The following is a 23,473-nucleotide window of genomic DNA, read 5'->3' as shown; positions in this document are numbered from 1 at the left end:
TCTTAAAAAAAAAAAAAAAAGGACAATACCAAAAATTGCATTGCATTCCACTGCTGGTGGGAAAGTAAAATGACACAATTGGGAAAACTGAGTGTGGCAGTGGGTGAAGGTACAGATGATGCAAAAACAGGAGAATGCTGGCAACTACTAAAATTGGTGTTGAGGTTTATTACACTAGTCTACTTTGTATATTCTTTAAATTTCCATAACAAAATATGAAAAAGTTAATAAAACTTTTTAAAGTGTTTAAACTTGAAACCCGCTTTCTTTGCCTAAGACTGTAATTTGAGGAGATAAATACTGTACAAAACATTTATATAGGCCAGGTGCTATGGCTCACGCCTGTAATCCCAGCACTTTGGGAGGCCAAGGCACATGGATCACAAGGTCAGGAGTTTGAGACCAGCCTGACCAACTTGGTGAAGCCCCATTTCTACTAAAAATACAAAAATTAGCCAGGTGTGGTGACAGGCGCCTGTAATCCCAGCTACTCAGGAGGCTGAGGCAGGACACTCACTTGAACCCGGGAGGCGGAGCATGCAGTGAGCTGAGATCGCGCCACTGCACTCCACCCTGGTGACAGAGCAAGACTCCATATCAAAACAAAAAACTGACATTTATGTAATATCAATTGGCTGCATTTTCAGATTAGTGTAGTGATTTCATGGGTTATCTCAGATCTAATGAGTTATTAGTGAATGACCCTGAAAGTCCACATATGCATCTGTGATTTTTACTCACAAATATGAATGCAATTTCCAATTTTCACTTAATTTATTGTTCTCTACCCCAATGCCACTGCTAGCGCTTGTAAGAGAGGAGACCATATATTTAAGAGGTTTTTTTAAAAAAAATTCTAGTTTTTCACTAGAAAATAAACACATTTTTGATAAATCTGAGTGGCAAGTCAAATTCAATGGAGGCTCACAGCAATACTGGAAACCACCAAATGCACTAAAGAGCAACAAGACAATCAGGGCCCTGTTTTAGAGAATGTTCTAGTCACTGCCAAAGTTCCATACATTATAGGAAATGTGCAAATCAGAGAATCTGCAAAGATTTAAGGAAGTATTTTTTATCAATAGCAAAGGTCTGCCATAGGTGATCAAATGTTAAATTGAATAAAAACGAAACACCAAAACCTATGAAATAACATGTTTTTCCCCAAAAGTGAGGATAAAATTGACTACCAAAAAAATTTTGAAGCTATATGATCTTTGAATCTGAACAGGAAATGACAAATAGAATGTAGCTGTTAAATATAAACATGGAGAGTCTGAAATTAGGCTTTCCAAGTATATCTCTCACAACCTGGTTTACAATTTAATTTTTTTCAGAAGTTTATTTCCTGGTGTTACAGGTGGATAAACTGAATTATATTCAAACACTTAGTGTCTATTGATTACTAATAGCTTTCACTAATCAAAGCAAGAATTGTTTCTACTACTATTACTAAGGTTAGTATTAACCCAAAGCAAGCAACTGTCAGATATTTACTGGGAGCATTTGGATGAACTAAAAAGAATGAAAAGATCAAGAAGTCTACTCCTGAAAATCAGTTTCAGGTGTATTTAACACATAAGATACATTTCCGTAAATCTAAAGGCCCCATCACTTGCCTCATGTAAGTCAGAATCACTTCTACACTGTTAATGAGTAACTACAATTTCCTTGCAATCACAAATCCTGCTGATAGAAAGCCACCACTGTGACATCACATAGCTGTGCCGTCCCAGGTTTTCAAAACTGAGTTGGTACAACAAGCTCACTCAGCAAGCACACGTCAAGTTCTACGTGTACATGGGGTACCAGTACAAAAACGGGATGGCTGCTGGCCTCAGGCAGGCGACAGGCCACACACCTAGGAAATGGGAGACAGAGGCACCGGAAAGGAAATGTGATCTGATGCTAGGGAAGAGAGAACAAGGTCCTGAGCACCAAGTGGTATTTAAAATGCTATAAATATTCTCTGTCTGGGCCAGATGCATTTTTCCAAAGAAGCTGAAGCAGATAATCAAAGCCTAATTCATCTAGCTGGAAACATTAAATCTATAGCCATTCTTGCTTATACTCAGATTTATCTTGCTTACCAATGAAAAAAAAAGTTACAACAGAAAAGACTGAACCGAATGTATCTCAAAAGCACAGGAGCGCCGTGCTACGATGCTACTATTACCTTGTAGCCACTGGTCCAGGGTATTATCGATGGTGCACTTCACAACAGGGAGGAATTCCGAGTTCATAAAGAGCCCCCGCTTAGGGTGGTTCTGCAGCCGCTCCTGATGGCTTCGGGAGCTGAAAAACTCTAACACTAACTTTATCTGCCAAAGTTCAGAAGTCTCAGACATTTCTCTTCTCCCAAGTCTTCTTATAGCCTTGAAGAGGAAAGAGGACAACAATCCATTTAATCAAAGAGTTCTCTGCCTCTTCATCAGAGTTGTAGACTGAGTATTCTTTAAACGTGGCTCCTAATTATAAAGGGTGGTGGGGGATCCATTCTGTGTTTTGAGGCGGTCTGCCCACAGAGGAGCCATCACTGGGTAGAGGTGCACGGCTCACCTCCTTCAATATGGCCCTACATGAGCAGCTTGCAGGGAAAAGTAACAAAGGTGAATGAGCTCATTCTTGGCTCAACAGCTCCGAATAACCAAGACCCAAAAGGTCACAGCCAGTCACCTCTGGAAAACTCAAGCCGGGTACAATGACATGGCAGGGATCCAGGGGGGCAGAGGGCAAAGGAACACTACTAATAATAGTGCCCTTGGGATCCATCTGCAAGTCACTACAGCTGCAACCAGAGGAGATATTCATGCATAAAGACCTGCCACCCATGACTGCGAAGGTGTGAGGGTTCAGAGGGTAAAAAGACACATTCTCAGCCAGCAACTTAAAAACACAACTTGTTATTTGGCTGCTGTACAGAGAAGTACTGTGAGAAGCAGTGCCAGCGTGGATGCCATATATCCATATTTGCCAACCAAAAAAGGGTGGATTCCAGACAATAATAGCATTCTGGGCCTATTTAGTTATACTGGAACTTGGCTTTTAATTAACAATGTTACTTAACACTGTGTGTTTTCTGGTTTGGGGGAATTATCCTCTGACTAAGTATGTTTCTCCACTCAGCTTTCTAGCAAATTATTTTACCATTAAAGGTAATTTCTCTTAGACACTGAGTCTCAGATGCTCAGCTGTGACCTTATTATATTCACTTAAACAGCTGTTTAAAACTAGATTCTGGATCTCACCCCAGAAATTCTGATTCAATAGATGAGGCATGGAATTAGAGGATCTGTATTTTTAAGATACCAAGGCAAATTTTTGCCAGGTTAGAAAACTACTGGCTTGGCTTAACTGCAAATCTGGGTCTGAAAGATATGATAATAATGAAAAGGCATATGTATTACTAATTTGCCTGAAGTGAATAAATTGGTCTGATCCTTTAAGAACAGTATTAAGCATTACTTTCTGCATTACCCCTTTAGGCTCTTTTAAAACATCAATAACAAGAGAAATTTAAAAATGAACTCCAACGCCCTAGATAACTACATATATACTCTGTAACCTCTTGCAAGCTTCATCACATAGGTCTAATTTCATAGTACTGCCATCGTTAGGGGTCTGTTTGTCCACTAACTACTCACATGCAGACTTCTACAAAGAGGCAGTGCAAGGAGGAAGGCAAAAATAAAATGGGAGAGAGGGAGGGAGTGCTCTCCTCCTCTCTCAGTCAGGGGAGATAACAGGGAGGAAGGGGAACCCTTAGAGGAAGACAGCTTCCCAAGGGGCACTCCTGTCAACACAAAGCCCAAGCTTTTTGGAATTTTGAGAGCTTTCAAATTTTATATGGTTTCCTTTCTTAAATTTCCAAAAGCAAATGGGAAACTAAAAGGAAGGACACTAGGAACCTTACCACACTATTCAGTGAGTTACTTGAACTGCAGGACAAATTTCACCAGAATCGGTATAGGTTTTTGGATCCATACCTGATCCATTGCTATGTATGCAGGCAACATCTCTGGGGTCTCCTGGGTAACACATTCATAGAGTACTGAAGAAAAGAGATCCAGAATTTCCTGTTTCTGCAGAAAATCAGAAGCTTTTTGTAGCACAAAGTATATTCCAAAAACAATTCAAAAACCAATTGTATAGTACTACTATGGCCCATTCTTAAGTTCTATAATGGATCACATAAAAGTAACACTACAATCTTTTAAAAAAGCCATAGCACATGTAACATTAAACAATTAAAAAAGTTAAGTCCCAAGAGACAGTTAAGGATAGTAAGTGCTACAGAAGAGAGGAATGGACCAAACTAGGATAAAATGAGTAGACAGGACATCACAGAGCTATGCCTTGGGTTGGGCTGGGAAGAGTAGGATCCAGAAAGGAAACAGAGTAACAAAGCTGCAAGAAAAAAACACTGACCAGAACAAGTTTAGGGGAGGCAGCAGAGTCAAGTCCAGCTGGGGTAAAGGGCAGGCATGGGCTTTATTAGAGACCCGTGACCTTGAGTGCACAGCCCAGCTCTTACTAGCTGTGCGATCTTGGGCATGTAACATCTCTCAGTGGCAGTTTCCTCATCTGTAAGCCCACAATGACAAAATACCTATCCTCAGGGTCATAATTAAATGACATTTAAGTATTAGCAGAGTATCCAATATATAGTAAAGATTCAATAAGTAAGAGAGGGGAAGGTTATTTTACTTAATCCTCAAAACAATACTGTAAAGTAGGTTCTATTATAATCACTTTTAGAAATGAGGAAACTACACTTTGGAGAGGTTGAGAAATTTTCTGAAGGCCATATACACTTGTAGACAATAGGCTATCAATCCTAGATATCTAATTCTATATCCAATCTTTCCTTCTCTGTATGGTGGATTAAACCAAAGATCTGGGCCAGGCACAATGGCTCAAGCCTATAATCCCAGCACTTTGGGAGTCCAAGGTGGGAGGATCATTTGAGCCCAGGAGTTCAAGACCAACCTGGGCAATATAGTGAGACTCCATCTCTACAAAAATTTAAAAAAAAAAAAAATTAGCCATGGTGGTTACACGCCTGTAGTCTCAGCTACTCAGGAGCCTGAGGTGGAAGGATGGCTTCAGTCCGGGAGGTCAAGGATGTAGTGAACCATGATCACATCACTGCACTCCAGCCTGGGCAACAGAAAAAATTGGCCCTATCTCAAAAAACAAAAACCAAAAAAATAAAGAAAAATCTGCTAAGCACCCTTGGAATCTTGAAGGCAACAGGTATATAAACAAGAAAAAGAAGGGTTATAATATACAGATGAAACAGTTAATGCAATTACATAAAAATAAGAGAAAGGCGGTAAACACTGAAAACATAAAGCAGAATATGAATGGGCATCATTCTCGTAGGTGACAGAAACTATCATCTGTCAAAATTAATGTCTTACAAATGTTGTTTCTTCTATCAAGATAGAAGGTTGCTAAATGCAATAGTTTTAGGCTATGCAAATCTACACGTGCCAAGCAAAAGTCATCCCATGTGACTCACGTATGTCATCAATCTCAAAGATAGATATAGATAGTACAGATGTTTTGGGTGACCCATACATAGACATACTAACGAATGCTGGTCCTGGGGCTCAGCAAACCATAGAATATATACCTGACCCATGTTCACAGTTGGTTTGCAGAAATAGTCAGCAAATGACAGAAGTGCTGGATCAGAAGTGAATGCTGAGATTGTTTCTGGCTAAAAAAAACAAACAACCACAACAGTATAAGATTAAAAAAAGAGTATTTTCCTTATTGCTCAAACTGTAATACAAGGAGTTCTAACAACTCTACCTCCCCTTTGTCACACAACATTCCCAAAAAAACCCAGATGGTGCAAACTTTCCTCATCAACCTGTTCTGCTAAGAAGTTACAATAAGCTTTTGCACAAGTTAACATGAGCTACGAATTATCAAAAGGCCAATAAACAAACAGGTCTTCCTGTTTACACAACTCATCCACAAAAGGCTTTTCCTTCCTTCACTGACTAACTAAAAAGCCTACCAGAAACTAGAATTGTTACTGAAATGGTAAGGAAAAAAGAATATCACTCAAGCCAGCCACAAAAAGATAAACAGTGTATGAAACCATATATATAAGGTACTTAGTATAATCAAAATCAGACATAAAATAGAATGGTGGTTGCCAGGGACTAGGGGAAGTAGAATGAGGGGTTATTGTTGCAAGTATAGATTTCAGGTCTGCAAGATCAAACAGTTCTAGAGACGGATGGTGGTGATGGTTGCGCAACAATGTGAATGCACTTAATATTACTGAACTGTAACTTGCAAAAGGTTAAGACAATAAATTGTGTGCATTTTACCACAATTTTTTAAACTTGGGAAAAAACAGTATCATTCAAGGTTCAAGACTGAAAATGAAATATGAAGGTTTATATTTTATTTCTGAACTTCCAGTAGGCAGGAAATTGAGATAGCTTTTAATTTTTATATATTTTCTTCATTCGAACTCAAGTCTAAAGTTACCTATTTTCTTTACAAATTGGGTTAGAGTCTTTGGGATATGCTCTGATTTTTAGAAGAAGCAATACTACAAATTTAAGGTAAACCGTGTCCAAAAATCTTTCAAAAATATTTCATAAACAACTTACTGAATACTGCCAAACAAAATTCACCAATGTCAACCCTGAGAACTATTTATACATTTCAATCCTGGGAACCATTATAAAGGCTCGGTCACAAGTAACTGACCTAAAATGAAATATGAGTTGAATTAAAATAAACTGCTGTCTCCGTACTTGGAAGAACAAAGGATGCTAACTCAGTCCTTGGCTGCCACTCATCCAGTCTGCCTGCCTCACTTTTGCCATCTAATTATCCTTTAGGGTCCTCACTACTTCAGACTACTCTACTATGCATCACCAACAGGGACATATTTGCTCATGGAATTACAGAAAACTGAAGTTAAATTCAGAAGTCTTAATGCCTGATTATGGGACAAATTTCTAGTGTTGGAAACTTACCTGAGTCAAGAATATCGAGCAAAATATGTGCTGACCCCGCCATGGGAATGAGATTGTTTCCTACCCTCATTTATCGTAACTATTTGCTTATTTCAAACACTACTGTACTGGCAGTCAAGTACTGTGCAAATAATAAAGCAAACTAACAAAAGAAGTCTGAGTCTGTCATCAGTTTATCCTCACCAAGATGAAGGAAACAAATGGTGGTTTTTAAATGGAGCTAATAATTGCTAGCTTGCAAAACTCCTTTTCTATTTTTGCTATGAAATTAAGTAAATCTTCACCGATTTGAGGATTAATAATAAAATTACTAAAGTATTTGTTGTAGTGTCAGGATATGGTGCGACTGTCCTTGCTGCTGAATGTAAATCTTAACTTAGAGTATTTTACTGTATTATATATATTTATTATTTATTATATAGAGTATTTTGTATTTATATTTTATTATGCCCATCACATAAAAAGCAAACGGAGTCACGGGCAGGCAGTGTTTACAATCCGCAACAATGAAAAAGGAAGCAGATCCACCTTTAAAGTTTACAGCAATGGGCAAGGAAGCCCGCAATTTACAATTATTTCTTTCCGTTTTTACCAATTAATAATACTACCTTGAAAGCCCGGGCTTCAGAGTTCCTGTTAGCAACAGTCTGCGCCAACAAACTTTGCCATCCCATTGGATCTTCTTTGTAGGAGAGCTGACCTGCCCTGAGTTTAACATATAAAACCCCATCCTTGGAAAGGATGGACCTGAAAGAAAAATGAATGAATTTAATATAAGGTATTACTGGCAGTTCTTGGCTGGAAACATAGTGTCTTCTAATACCATGTTCACGGGAGATGAAGCCTTTACCATTTTCCACTAAGGCAAATGATTATTTACTGTGTCTAAGATTAAATCAGTCCCTATGAGAAAGCCTAGAATAAAGTTCTGTTTTTCTTTGGTGTCTAGATTCATGGAACTTGTTAAATGAGAAGTCACTTTGACTACTGGCTCAACTATGAGTTTCAATGGTAGCATTTTACCTAACATTTCTTTGTATTCCCTATATCCCCCAGCTCTATGTCTAGAGTACATGAGGTACTAAATATCTATTAATTGGTTTGCAGCAAAAAGAAAATAATGCTGCAAATCTAAGGACAGAACAATACAGAAAACAGCTAATATACAGATAGTCTGGAAAAATTCACATTGGGACCAAATTATAGAAACTTTTACATGCTTGTTAAACTTCCTTGAAATTTAAACTTAATTGACATGCTACTTTCAGTATAAAATTATCAACACTCTAAAATAATTGCATGTGATTATTTCCATCCAAAATAAACTGGGTGAGTAGTATATATCATCTACAATAATCTTAAATTTAGGAGAACTTTCTAACACAAGAATGGTAAAGAGATGCAATAAAAGATGTGGTCTGGCAAACACTGATTGATATAATAAAGTTCCTTTTGTGGATATACAAATCAGCTTTACTTTCTGACCTGGTTAGGCTCTGTGCCCCACCCAAATCTCATGTCAAACTGTAATTCCCACGTGTCACAGGAGGGACCTGGTTGGGGGTGATTGGATCATGGCGGCGGATTTCCCTCATGCTGTTCTCATGATAGTGAGTTTTCACGAGATCTGATGGTTTAAAAAGTGTAGCACCTCTCTCACTCTCTCTTGCCGCCATACAAGACATATCTTGCCTCTCCTTCGCTTTCTGCCACGATTGTAAGTTTCCTGAGGCCTCCCCAGCCAGGCGAAACTATGAGTCAATTTAACTACTTTTCTTTACAAATTACCCAATCTCAGGTAGTTCTTTATAGCAGTGTGAAAATGGACTAACACACTTTCCTAAACTAAATCTTATGTTAATATACCAAGAGACAAGTCCATTACTGTCAGAAGGAAGTCAGTGCAAGTTTCTCAATAAATGAATATAAATATTTAGGGATGGAGTTTAAAATTAAAACTTTCATTTTCTTTCTTTCTTTTTTTTTTTCCTGAGACAGAGTCTCGCTTTGTCGCCCAGGCTGCAATGCAGTAGCGCAATATCGGCTCACTGCAAGCTCCGCCTCCCGAGTTCACGCCATTCTCCTGCCTCAGCCTCCCAAGTAGCTGGGACTACAGGTGCCAGTCACAACATCCGACTAATTTTTTGTATTTTTAGTAGAGACGGGGTTTCACCATGTTAGCCAGATGGTCTCGATCTCCTGACCTCATGATCCGCCCGCCTCGGCTTCCCAAAGTGCTGGGATTACAGGCGTGAGCCACCGCACCCGGCCAAAACTTTCATTTTCTAACACAAGTCCTGTTTCAAAAATACAGACTGTTTTACAGAAGACATACCCTACATATTGTCTTGAATGAGATTAAAGGGTGATGAGTCACATTCCAGATAATAATTTATAATTTATACCTTCCTATATACTTCTATTCACTTCCTAAAAGGTAAATCGGAGAAATTTAATGTACTTACTTCAAGTGTTGTGTTCCTTTGCTTAAATCTATGAGCAGTTCCCAGTATCTTGGGCCTTTAACTTTAATCTGCCAAGATAAATGTAAACGTAGTCAACCCAAAGCTGAAAAATATATTCATTTGACAAACTGGACCCTATGTTTCTCAGAGGAAACAGTAACAGCCAGAAAGAGGCACCTGGAGGTTAACAAGCTCCATTTCCAGACAAAAAAAATGAATGTAAATCATGTTCTGAGGCCACCTAAGCTATCAATAAAGATCTCTAAGACAAAACTTGCTCTGTTCTTTCTGACTTTTCCTTTTGCTGCAGCTTTCTTATCTGCTACAATACACGAAGAAAGCAGAGGCTTTTATTTAGCTGTCTTTAACGCTATGCTGTTCTACTGAATTGATCCCTTGGACCCATCTCCCAACCATGCCCAACTTACCTGCTTTAAAAGATGGAGTTCTGGAAGCAGGGTAGGAGCCATCAATTCTTCTTTCGTTTGTTCATACCACTGAGTGCCCTTTACAAACGTAAAAGTCCAGCTACAGTTCACTAGGTAGTCAGCGGAAACAACAAAGAAGAAACATCTCCACGCTCTACCTCCCTCCAACCCTGCAGTTCATACAGAGACCTTAAAATGCCATAAAATCCTCTCTGGTACTCAAATCTTGAAGGACTGATGTCGAAATTCCCCACAGGGTATGTGTCACTTCCCACCACTTCAAGCCTTGCCCCTCACAGGCCAGCAGGACCAAAGGCCATGCTCCAGTGCCACTGGGTTCTGCATGTTGCCTTCCCCGTTCGGAAGGAGCTCCACTCAGCGGGCCAGGCCTAGCCCAAACACCGTCCGCTGTGACAGCCCCTCAACCCCACAGCTAACAGCTAAGCAAGGGTGCTTTGCTGCCTCCCCTGCATTCCACACACATCTCCAATTATCACACTCTGTTCTCACTGTATCCATGCCTGGCTCCCCAGGGGATAGAGGTTCCTTAAGGAAAATGACAATGTCATCTCATTTTTTACCCCAGAGCCTAGTACAGTTCTGATTCACAGAAGGTACTTAATAATTTGCTGAATGAAAGAAGGATATAAAACTTGTAATCTATTTGTGCATCTAAATGAAAGCTGTCATCAAATACACAATTTTGGGTTTTCAAGTATTCAGCTAACAAATCTAAGACTGGGTCTAACTCAATTAGTTTTATAGAACACTACTGTCAGTCATGTAAAGTTAACAGGGACATTTTCAAACTATAAGCTCTAAGGACAAAAGAGTAGCTGATGATCCCTAAAAAGTGATACCCAGAGAATACAAACAAGCATGAATGGCCTGGCAGGATATACAATAACTTTAGAAGCTTCCATTTTTATGGAAGTTCAACTGACTACTTGTCACCTTTTACTGGACAACACATTTGAAATATTAGGACCTGCAAAGATGGATGAGTGGTAATAAAATTACAAGTAAATGATAGGGAGAGATACCTTGTAGGTAACTTCTAAGAGGGCATAGCAGGGCGTGTTTGTGTCCACATCCACAGGCACGAGAAGCCTGGGCTCCGCGGCCAGCACATAGAGGTGCCGGAGAGCCTGGAGATGATACCTGGTCATAAAAAAGACAGACGGTGGGTAACAAATGACTGTGACAATATGAGCTCTGCAATCTGCTGTTGCCTATGAGCTAAGACAGGACAGAAGCTCAGGTAATATCTTCAGATGAACAGAAATCTTAAAGGCAGATAAGATTCTGTTAAAAAGTAGTGGAGAAATTATCTTTTAAACATTTTATATAACTGATCTTTGACCCAATAATTCTTTACTTTAGTCTTCACAGTGAAGAGGTTTTACAGGGAGGTAAAAAGTGTCATAACATGAAAATATTTACTATCAAACTGACCACTTATAAAATCAATCAGTCTCAAAAATCTCTTTCTACTCAACACAGGCATCTGTTTTTATCTTCTCAGAGATTTATTTCTAGTTCTTTTTTTTTTTCTTTTTCCTTAAGGATTGATAGGGAAGAAGGGGAAAGACAGGATGTCAGTTCATCTCAGACAGCAAAGTTCTTCTACATGTATAAACTTGCACATACATATACACACACGTCCTTGAAATACAGTACATCAAACATCTATGTGGCTATGGCAATATTTTTCTTTGGGGTTCTCAAAAAGTTTTTTAAACTTTAAGATTTCTATTTTAGAATGTAAAAACAAAGTTTTCATATTTTAAGATCTCATAAAAGAAGGATAGGCTGGGCACAGTGGCTCACGCCTGTAATCCCAGCACTTTGGGAGGCCGAGGCAGGTGGATCACCTGACGTCAGGAGTTCGAGATGAGCCTGGCCAACATGATGAAACCCCGTCTCTACTAAAAATACAAAAGTTAGCCAGGCCTGATGGCACATGCCTGGAATCGCAGCTACTAGGGAGGTTGAGGGAGGAGAATCACTTGAACCCAGGAGACGGAGGTTGCAGTGAGCTGAGATCGCGTCACTGCACTGCAGCCTGGGCAACAGAGCAAGACTCCCTCTCAGAAGAAAAAACAAAAAAATTGGCCAGGTGCAGTGGCTCACGCCTATAATCCCAGCACTTTGGGGGCCAAGATGGGTGGATCATGAGGTCAGGAGATCGAGACCATCCTGGCTAACACGGTGAAACCCCGTCTCTACTAAAAATACAAAACAGTTAGCCAGGCGCTGTGGCGGGTGACTGTAGTCCCAGCTACTCAGGAGGCTGAGGTAGGAGAATGGCGTGAACCTGGGAGGCGGAGCTTGCAGTGAGCGGAGATCACGCCACTGCGCTCCAGCCTGGGCAACAGAGCAAGACTCTAATAAAAAAAAAAAGAAGGATAAAACGAGACTTCAATTTTAAAAAGCTTTATAGACAATAACTTCCCTCTTCTTACACAAATACATTTACTTCTATATATCTATTAAAAGTAAAAATCAATAAAGATCAGAAAAAACTGACACTAATAAATTACATAAAGATTCTTGTCACCAGCAGGGCATGGTGGCTCACGCCTATAATCCCAGCACTTTGGGAGGCCGAGGCAGGCAGATCACAAGGTCAGGAGATAGCGACCATCCTGGCTAACACAGTGAAACCCCATCTCTACTAAAAAATACAAAAAATTAGCCGGGCGTGGGGGCGGGCACCTGTAGCCCTAGCTACTTGGGAGGCTGAGGCAGGAGAATGGTGTGAACCCAGGAGGCGGAGCTTGCAGTGAGCTGAGATCCGGCCACTGCACTCCAGCCTGGGTGACAGAGCGAGACTCCATCCCCCTCCCAAAAAAAAAAAGATTCTTGTCACCAAACGGCTTTGTTTACAATAGCTAAGCCAAATAGCTATGACCAGCAGCATGGGAGTGTGGCTCTCCACTGTACCCTAGCCAATAACTGGCTTTTAACAACTCAAAAAATCTTTCCTAAATGACAGGCATGAGGCCACATGTCAGAGGTGTATTAACAACAATATTCTTGTGCTGCACCTACCATCAGAGTGTGGTTTTCAGATTAGGGTATGTTTGTAAAACAGCTATCTTTCTTCTGTCATTCGTTATACATTATAGTGCAGTTTAAAATGATGACTTATGTTACTGTGATAAGTGCTCCTGACCCTTCTCCCATAAACAATAAAGGGCTCTTGACCTGTCTCTGGGGAGACAACAGGGGATGCCTTCAGTTGAGCACAGTGCTCAGGTGTCTTACAAGGGGCTATTTTCTTCCCTTCCCCCATATGTAAGAGATCTGCTATATCTCAAACTATATCTAGGGAAACGGAAGGGTTGGTGGTTCCTCGTACCCTAAAATGCAGAGCTTTTAACTGCTTCTACATGGTTTGAAGCTCTACTGCTCACTGCCACTTCTAAATTGTCTCTGGTTTTTTGCTGTATTTTGCTTTTCTTGTCCCTCCTATGTCATTTATACAAAATTTCTCGTCATTTATGTGAAAGAGGGGAAAAAAGGAACTCATACAGACATTGCCACTAAATCAGACAAACTTTTCTCTTGGAACTAAATAATTACAGCACAAAAAAGTATCTTGAACTTCCCTTGGCAACTATCCTTTACCTGATGATTTTTTCCCTAAAGACAACTTTACTTAATCTCCTTCTGGATTTAGAGCAGTTCTACAGATCTGAGAATGGCGGAAGACTGGTCAGTCATCAGGTGTCCCAAGTTATCCTCTGGTCTAATACTTTGTGAGATAATTTTCTTAAAAGATTTAGACATGAATATAAGTTGAAGAACAGAAAAAGGCTAATTTGGAAATAATTCCATGAAACCAAAATGCAACCAAATGGTCCCCTTAGAGAACTTAGTAAGTATCACATTGAAAACAGAATCACTAGACTCACCGGTTGTCAGTGCTGTGAGCTGGGAAGTGTGGGTAAAGGGCACAGAGAAGAGCGGCAATGGAAGAATTTGATGTGCTCAAAGAGTACCTGCAAAGTAAGTTTGGTGGGGACAAATGTTATCGATTGCATTGCACATACTTTCAAGGCATTCTTGAGAATCAGGAAACTGGGGTATAGTAAGGCATACTGATAAGAGGCCCTCATAATACAAGAGTGTCAGTGGTGTGAACATTCCACTTTTCATTTAGTCCTTAGGCCATTTCAAGATCATCACTATTTAAAGCCAAAGTAATATCCCATAAATGTTAAATTTCAACCCTTGAAGCAAGGTTTTAACATACAATAGCACAGTAGTGAAGACCATGAATGCAGTCCTAAAAATTATAAATATTGAAGACTCATGTACCAAGTATGCCACCTTCTTATCCAATTTTATTAATATATATGCCTATTTATATAATTATAAATCTCATTTTTAAAAATACAGGATGTTTTTAGTTGGTATGTAAACAGTTTTTTTTTTTATTTCTGTAAAGCATGAGGATTCCTTTAGAATGACTGACTAAATGGAAAGGCAAAAGTTATCACTAAAAACTTACAGTGACTGTATAAACAACTATTCCTCCAAATACAAATTCTTTTCTCGCCAATATGATACACTTTTAAGATAAAGTTTTATAGACTTTTAAAATATTCTCTTGGTAAAGGGTCTATTAAAATTTTCCTTAAATTATTTTATAGTTGCTCAAATTTAGTATAGCAAACTGGCAAATTAATCTAAAGTCCCAGAGTTTTTCTAAAAAAGTATTTTGAAATAAAGATGGTGTAGGACATCACATAAAACCACTTCTAACTATTAAATATAAATATTTTTATTACACACAAACATGTACACACATATACCCAAATCTCTTTCCCTGTCTTTTAAAATAATTGGAGTATTAAATAAGAACTTATAATTCATTATATATGCTTATGTATTTAATGGATTAGAGAGAAGAGATTTCAAATTTTAAGCAAAGAAATACATCTATTTTGGCATGTACATGGAATAAGCCATTTTCTTTGTACCATTTTGGTAAACCAAAATTCAAAGGTAAATATTAAGATATTGATGTTAGAAATTTTGGGTAGAAACATAATGGTGTAGCTATGCTAAGTTTAAATGTTGTTAGAGAACATACATGACCATTTAAAAACCAAAAATCACTAGCAAAGCAGTAGCAGAATGGTAGAAAAATCTATTCGATATGAAAGAAGAGCAACGAGAGTCATACAGTTTGGAACAATGAAAGATGTGGAGTAAGAGACATGGAGAGGCTCATTTTGAAAGGAAAAAAATTTCAAAAATCATAGAATAAAATAAGTAAGAATTTTCATAGTAATATTTCTTTAACCATTATTAATTCTAAACAATTAAAGAAAGACAATTCCACAAAACATGTTGAGAGGAAATGCACACCTTTCTGATCATCTTTACTTTTTGTACTTCTGAAAAGTTGAGTTCCAATGGTGAGCTCAGTCTTAAAGAAGAGGGGAAAATTAGCCTACGTAGACATTGTAGCCATTGATCAAGGTCACACACACTAGAGCTAAATATATGCAGGGGTGTACCATATTCACAGAATGGAAGACAATACTGTAACAGGTTCTAATCTCAGACACATAGAATCTTAACACAGACACATAGAATCAAGGCAATTCTGATCAATATTTTATCAGGTTAGATAGCATGGAACAGACGCCAATATTTATATGAAAACGCAAGGAGCCAAGAGAAAAACACACTTTTGAAGAAGAAAACTCAGGTTGAAGGATTTACTCAACTGGATACCAAGACTCATAAGACAGTATAGTACTGGTGCAAGTACAGAAAAACAGACCAGTAGACCCTAATAGCCCAGAAATAAACACAGGTGTACAGACACTTAACTTATATAATAGAGGTGGTACTGCAGAGCAGTGGAGAAGGATAAACTTTTCAATAGCAGTGGGAAAAAAAACACGGAGAAAAATCCGTACCAGGTAGATTTTAGATCCAAATGTGAATGGAAAAGCTAAAAACTTCTAGAAGATAAAATAGGAGAATACCTCCTTTTCTCTGGGCAAGAAAATATTTCGTAAGCAGGACAAAAAAGTAAAAACTATAAAAGAAAAACACTAATAATTATGTCATCAAAAGACACCACTGAGAGAGTGAAAAGGCAAACAAGCGCTGGGGTGGCAAAGATAACTGCAACAAGCAAAACTGACCAAGGGCTTAGGACATAGTTTAAAGAATCCACAGAAATCAATACAAAGCTAAACCAATGTGGAGCAGTCAACCTCATCACAACAGAAAGTAAAATAGTGGCTGCCAGAGGCTGGTGGGAGGGGCAAACAGGGAGTTGTTAATGGGTATAGTGTCAGTTTTGCAAAACAAAAAATTTCTGGAGATTAGTTGCACAACAATGTGAATATACTTAACACTACTTAATTGCATACTTAAAATTGGATAAATTTTATGTTATGTGTATTTTATCACAAATAAAAATTTTAAAATAAATACAAAAACTGGGTAGCAAGAGACTTGGACATCATAAAAGAGGTTTGCCGTTGGCTATTAAAAGTATAAAATGGTACTCAAGAACATGATTCAGAAATACAGAAATTAAAGCCACCATGAGATCCTGTTATATACCTACTAGTTGGCTAAAACTAAAAAGACTGTAACAATAACAAGGGTTGACAAGGATATGGAACAACTGGAATATCACATCCTGCCCATGAGTATGTAAAATGGTACAAGTGCACTGCAGCACTGATGGTATTATTCACTGAAGGTGAATACACACCTATAACCTATGATCCAATTCCACACAGAGATCTATATACAACAAAATCAAAGACATGTACAACTTTCCCTAACAGCATTGTTCATAACAGCCTCAAACTAGAAGCAAGAAGCACATCCATCAATGGGGGAGATCAATAAAATGTGGTACAATCATACAATGAAATGTAATACAACTTAAATTACAATTACAACTTGAAATACAACTTGTATTACAACTTGAAACTTGTAATACAAGAAACTGAAACTTGAATAACCCATTGCTACACACAACATGAATCTTACAAACATAATGTTGAGCAAAAGTAAAGTGCAAAAGGATGCATCATGCATAATTCAATTTAATTGTCAAAAACAGGCAAAACCAATCTAAGGTGTTATAAGACTAGACAGTGGCTAACTTTGGGGTAAGGAAGATAATAGTGATTGAGAGGGGCGCATGGCAGAAGCAGAGACGGGTGTCATAAGTTGCAAGTGCTATACGGAATCTTGATCTACATGATAACGAAGAGATTTTTCTATGGTAGATAGCTCTTTGACCTGTGCACCTATGATGTGTAGACTTTTCTATGTATGTGTTTTTATTTACTACGGATCATCTAAAGCCAGGGCAGTCTTATAAAGGATGTAGTCAGGAATGACAGCTGTTGGAAAAAGATCAAGAAAGTTGAAAACTAAGAAAATGTCACAGGATCTGTATATGATTTTGTTTGTGACCTTTCTGTGAAAGTAGTTTAGTGGAGCGGTAAAATTTTTAACCAGTTGGGCACAAGCAGTGATGCACCAAAGCACTGAGCACAGAGTATTCTGAGAAATAACAGTGATGCTCAGTGTGTCAGAGAGGAAGGTAAATCTACTGAGTAGACCATAAGCTGATGGTTAAACTACAAAGAAGCCCATCAAGTGCAATAATGCTGCTAGATAAGCTAAGAGCTAGTCAGAATTGAAATTTTTCATGTATCTTCAAGATTAAAGCAAGTCACCCTTATAGATCTCACCAATGAGATCTTTTCACTGGAAAAAATACATATTCACGTACCTTCCTCCTCCCAAAAATAGAAGTCCAAGGGCCATGTGGTGGGCTAAGTGAAAACCATAGTTCATTTCACCACCCGTTTTCATGTGTAAGAAGCGACAAAGCTGCAAAACCTTTAGGTTTCCCGAGCCAGCCATGACCATGGCGAGAGACAGCAGCACCACGCTCAGACAAGTTTCTAGGTTGTAAGGACCTGTCTGCAAGGTGAAGAGATGACATCACTGTAATGTTGTGTTATATTTCTTTATTATCAGAACTAACTTAGCCATCATAAGAAGACTACAAAAGTTTGGAACTAAAAAAAATAATCTGTAAATACAAATATTTTCCCCAATTATGTAAGTTCAACAGAGATAATTTCAAATACTGAATATCAGGAAGACAAAAATCACTTGGAATGTCACACCCAAAGGTAACTGGTGTTAACATTTTGGCTTTTTCTCGGAATTTTCCCTTTATCTACACATATTTTTTCCAAATGAAATGGAGATGTTACTCTACACAATATTTTTAACCTTTTAAATAACCTATTAGAAGCAAGCTTCACGCACAAAAAAGTGGGGGTTTTTTGGTGGGGGTTTTTTTTTTTTTTGAGATAGGGTCTCTCACTTTGCCACCCAGACTGAAGTGCAGTGGCACAGTCTCAGCTCACTGCAGCCTCCACTTCCTGGGGTCAAAGGATCCACCTACCTCAGCCTCCCAAGTAGCTGCGACTACGTGTGTGTCACCACACCTGGCTAATTTTTTATTTTTTGTAGAGATGGGGTCTCCCTACGTTGCCCAGACTGATCTCAACCTCCTGGGCTCAAATGATCCTCCCTGCTTCAGCCTCTCAAAGTTGCTAGGATTATAGGAGTGAGCCACTGCACCCAGCCGCAAAAAATTCTTGTATAACGTAATTTTGGTAGCTCCACTGTATAAGAATGCATATATATGCCATAATCAAATTTAATTAACTACTTTTAGACGTTTTTGATGTTTCTAACTTTTCCATATTATAAACAGTGTTGCATAAATCTATGCAGTTTTCACCAGGAAATAAAATATCTTAGTCTTGTCCTCAGAGAAGCAATGCCTCAAAAGCAACTGAATCCTTACTAAGTACTAATATTTTTTTAAAAGGAAATTCCCAATATTTAATACTGAGACAGAATTACATGAGGTATGACAATCCATGAACATTATGGCCTTTCTTATTCTCTCGTCACAAGAACTAGATACCTGTGCGTCCTTCCAGTGTAATCATATTCTCACTAATATCCCAAAACAAAAATAAAAAGATGAGCTAATGGTTCTTCAAATCTCTCATTCTACATTCAAACAAACAGCAGCAATATCTGATAACACATAAGTAACTGGATTATCAGTAAATTTTTTTCAAGTTTAATTTTATTCCCAAGGAGAATGATAAAAATACTTACAACAGAAGCATTAGGTGCAGACAAATAAGTCATAAAATCTTTTGCAAATTTATGCTAGAAAAACAAAAGAAAAAATTCAAAGTTAAAAGAACATCTTAAGGCTTTGTTAAAACAAAACAAAAAAAAAAGAATACAGTAAACTAAAATACTTCTTACCAAACAGTTAAATGCTGATAAGTTTTCTGAGCCAGCAAATCGAAAACCCAGAGACAAACAGGCTCCTGCAATTATGTAGACATGTGCTTGCCTGAAAACAGGTGACAAGAAATTTAAGTCATTATTTTACTTTAAAATTAACTTGAAATAAGTAACAATAAATATTCCAGTTCTCTAAGTTAGTTTACATCTTTCTGGGAATGATCAAGTGTGCCTCTACTCAGTCAGCAGATTTCTTTTTTTTTTTTTTTTCCAGATTTTTTTTTTTTCAGAAGCATCGAGTCACCCTTACTTGTGAAGTTTGCCCCTTGCCTACAGTTTCATATGCAGCAAAAACAATTTTTAAAATTGTTGCCAATTTGTTTTAATGGAGAGGATAAAAGAGAAATACATACAAGTTAAATCTCCAATATTACTTTTTGAGGGCAAGAGCTCTATACTTCAGAGAGCTTTAACCAACGTCATGAACATCTGATAAAAAATGGTTAGAAACGCCTGGGATTCAGAATTACTTAAATCAAGGACAATATGACTCCTACATAGTATATTTCAATTTATTTATCTGATAGATGCTAGGATAGATAATTTGCATTATACATCACTTACGACAAAGTTTCCAAATTCAAATCCTCTGAGCAAGGCAATTCGATTTCACTGAGAGAGATACTATTTTCTCTTATAATCTGTCAATATAGAAAGCAAGAATACTTAGATATCAACGTTCTCATTGCAAATATTTAATAATCTGAAGAATAACACACAGCTTATCATGGCTATATTTATATAAAGTAAGCTTTACCAAACCATTTCACTCAAAAGCCTGTATTTTAACCACATTGAACGCAATCAAATTTCAAATCTAAGATGGGCTAAGTAAGAATAATAATTAAGGCTGGGTGCGGCGGCTCACACCTGTAATCCCAGCACTTTGGGAAGCCTAGGCAGGCGGATCACCAGGTCAGGAGTTTGAGACCAATCTGACCAACATGATGAAACCCCGTCTCAACTAAAAATACAAAAATTAGCCAGGTGTGGTGGTGCACGCCTGTAATTCCAGCTACTCAGGAGGCTGAGGCAGGAGAATCGCTTGAACCAGGGAGGCGGAGGTTGCAGTGAGCAGAGATTGCACCACTGCACTCCAGCCTGGGCAATAGAGTGAGACTCCATCTCAAAAAAAAAAAAAGAAGAAAAAGAATTAAATAGGGCTAAACAAATATAAACAGGAAGACGTTAGTATATTCTGAATCAATAACACTGTCATAATATTGCACACCAGTCAACTGAAATACAAAGATGATGGCTTTAGAATTGGGGCAGGGGTGAGGGGAAGAAGTGGGAAAAGAGAAATAGGAAAGAACTCTAATCAGATGTATTCTTCTTTACAGGAGGTTTCCAGCATTAAGCCAACATACTTACCACAGGTGAAGTTATTCACTAGGCTAATTACCCAAGCTAAGCTAAACTGTCAATGTGTTTATCAGCTATGTTACAACTATTGTTTAGAAAAGACATCCTTTTCCTTTTAGTATAGGTAATGAACAATTTATCAAAAAACATATACAGAATATCTAGCTGTAACAACCAAGAACAGATCTGATCCTTTTCTCCTAAAAGAAAAAAAGCCAAAAAAGACAAAGCTATATATTTGCTAAATATATGAATGCATTTCAGATTTATTCGTTTAATCTTTTGAGATTTCTTAGATTTCTTAACATTTCAGGATGTTTTCTTCAATACAACAATAAATATTGGCCGAACGCAGTGGCTCACATCTGTAATCCCAGCACTTTGGGAGGCCAAGGTAGGCAGATCACTTGAAGTCTAGAGTTCGAGACCTGCCTGGCCAACATGGTGAAACCCCGTTTCTACTGAAAAAAAAAAAAAAAAAAAATTAGCTGGGCCTGTAATCCCAGCTACTCAGGAGGCTGAGGCACGAGAATCGCTTGAGCCCAGTAAGTGGAGGTTGCAGGGAGCCTAGATCGCACCACTGCACTCCAGTCTGGGAAACAGAGTGAGACACTGTCTCAGTCAAAAATAAATAAATAAATAAAATAAAGTAAAAAAATATTCAGAAGGCACTTACAATACAGTCTTCTTAGGTACTGAATATCACCAAATCAAAGACTTAAAATATCTTTCCTCTTTTTTTTTTTTTCGCCTTGAGACAGGGTCTCCCTCTGTCACTGTACTCCCTCTGGAGCACAGTGGTGCAATCACAGCTCACTGCAGCCCTACCTCCCAGACCCAAGCAATCCTCCCATCTCAGCTTCCCAAGTAGCTAGGACTACAGGTGCACACCACCATGCTTGGCTAATTTTCGTATTTTTTTTGTAGAGATGGGATCTCACTATATTGCCCAGGCTGGTCTTGAACTCCCAGGCTTAAGCAATCCACCCTCCTTTGCCTCCCCAAGTGCTAGGATTATAGGCGTGAGTCACCACACCCTATCTGTAAAGTTTTTTATGAAAGAAAAATTGCTATGAAGATACTAGTTGTTATTTTACATATGCCCTAAGTTCAAACAGACAAGCGGTTTACAAAGCGACCTTTCATTAAAAAAAAAAAAAAAAAAAAATCCTCCTTTTAACGCTAGGTGGCTCACTACAAGGAACCCTGCTCCAGAATCCATGTAGCTCCAGATGAGAACCCAAAGAAAAGTGGAGGCTGATAGGAAATATCAAGGAGGAGAACTGTGAAATTGTTCTCTCTCCTATTTGTAGTATCCCTGTTGTAATAAAGATCAAATATAACATTATAAAGTCTGAAGTAAAAAAATTTAGTATAGATTATTCTATACTAAAAGTCCAAAAACCATATTTTCATAAAAACGAAAAACGACCACTGTTTTTTGTGGGGTTTTTTTTTTTGTTTGTTTGTTTGTTTTTTTTAAGTAGAGACAGGGTTTCGCCACATTGGCCAGGCTGGTCTCGAACTCCTGGCCTCAAGTGACGTGCCCACGTTGGCTTCCCAAAGTGCTGGGATTACAGGCATGAGCCACCACACCAGGCCACAAAAAAGACCACTCTCTGACATGAATTTATACTTTCCACTTTGGAATTACAGTTACTTGTATACGTGTTTAATCTCAGTAAGCCAAACCTAGTACATTTAATAAAGTTTTTTGAGAACACTCTACATGTCTGGTGTATCTTTAATGTATTACAGAACTTAGCATGTGCCTTGCATTTACAGAGGATTAATGAGTATGTGCTGAATGAAGGAGTGAAAGAAAAAGCATTTCATCCTACAATATACATTTTAAAGAGCACTTTCCAACCAACTAAAAGCTCTGACATCTGAATAGGCTAGCAGTTAAAATTATGGTAACAAATGAGCGAGTCATTTAAAACAATTCTTCCTCACCTCTTTCATATCAGTGATTAACAAAACTGGAAAAACTAAACAAATAAAAACAAACCTAGGAGTTCTACTTCCTCAAATAATAGATGAATAAACTCCTATCGGGTCCAACTCATACAACAAGTACAAACCCTAGACAAAATATAAAATCCAAACTATATGGCAGGAGTCAGTAAACTATTTCTAAAAGGGTCAAATAGTAAATATCAGCAACTACTGATCTATGCATTTGTAACAAAAAAACTGCTACAGACAATAAGTAAACAAATGGGCATGGCCATATTCCAATTAAATTTTCTTTCTAAAAATCAGGTGGGCTTAATTCACCAACTCCTGACTCAAGGCACTGGAGTGAGAACAAAAGCAAGCAGATTCTAAAGGGGAGAGTTGATTCATGGAAGAGAGGAACACCACTAGGTACATTTTCCTTTCCATGGTTTCCGAGTTCTGAAAGCAGGTCTGTCTGGGCCAAGAAAGATGACAAAAGCTACAATTAAAAGCTCACAACCTTCTTGGCCTTAACAACCAGGATACGGGAAAATACCACACCCATTGGGAGGTGAGGACAGAATACTACAAAGGAGACAGCCACAGAGACAGGGCCCCAAGCTCTGTGTATATAAATTCTGTGCAAATGTCTGCCTGATCCATGAACAATGTGTGCACAGGGCAGACTCCAACAGCCCACAGGATAAAGACGTGCACCGAGATTAGAGCTAGCAACCAAGAGAGAGTGACAATCTGATTCCAAGTAAATTAATTGGTTGCTTTAAAACAAAATGTATATATCTGGGTTTACTGTGCCTGAACTACAAACAACGTGGTTTAAGCTAACACACATTCT

The 23,473-nt window shown here is 38.2% G+C and overlaps 1 protein-coding gene across 6 annotated transcripts in view; it reads right to left on the bottom strand.

Moving 5' to 3' along the window:
* The window catches only part of LOC139357930 (anaphase promoting complex subunit 1), a 131,215-nt gene that overhangs the window by 16,554 nt on the left and 91,188 nt on the right, over positions 1-23,473 (bottom strand). For all 6 annotated transcript variants that reach the window (XM_071077107.1, XM_071077103.1, XM_071077105.1 and 3 more), the window contains exons 35-46: positions 19,876-19,952; positions 19,270-19,360; positions 19,114-19,167; positions 17,696-17,889; positions 13,824-13,910; positions 10,947-11,064; positions 9,904-9,981; positions 9,476-9,543; positions 7,619-7,757; positions 5,639-5,725; positions 3,987-4,082; positions 2,177-2,375 (exon numbers count right to left, since the gene is read on the bottom strand). In XM_071077107.1, coding sequence (XP_070933208.1) covers positions 2,177-2,375; positions 3,987-4,082; positions 5,639-5,725; positions 7,619-7,757; positions 9,476-9,543; positions 9,904-9,981; positions 10,947-11,064; positions 13,824-13,910; positions 17,696-17,889; positions 19,114-19,167; positions 19,270-19,360; positions 19,876-19,952 — 1,288 coding nt within the window. The remainder of the gene's footprint in view (positions 1-2,176; positions 2,376-3,986; positions 4,083-5,638; positions 5,726-7,618; positions 7,758-9,475; positions 9,544-9,903; positions 9,982-10,946; positions 11,065-13,823; positions 13,911-17,695; positions 17,890-19,113; positions 19,168-19,269; positions 19,361-19,875; positions 19,953-23,473) is intronic.

The sequence above is a fragment of the Macaca nemestrina genome, chromosome 13 (assembly GCF_043159975.1).
Source record: "Macaca nemestrina isolate mMacNem1 chromosome 13, mMacNem.hap1, whole genome shotgun sequence".
NCBI classification, from domain to species: Eukaryota; Metazoa; Chordata; class Mammalia; order Primates; family Cercopithecidae; genus Macaca; species Macaca nemestrina.
Note: the sequence above shows the minus strand (reverse complement) of the source record. Positions and strands in the feature narration are given on the sequence as shown.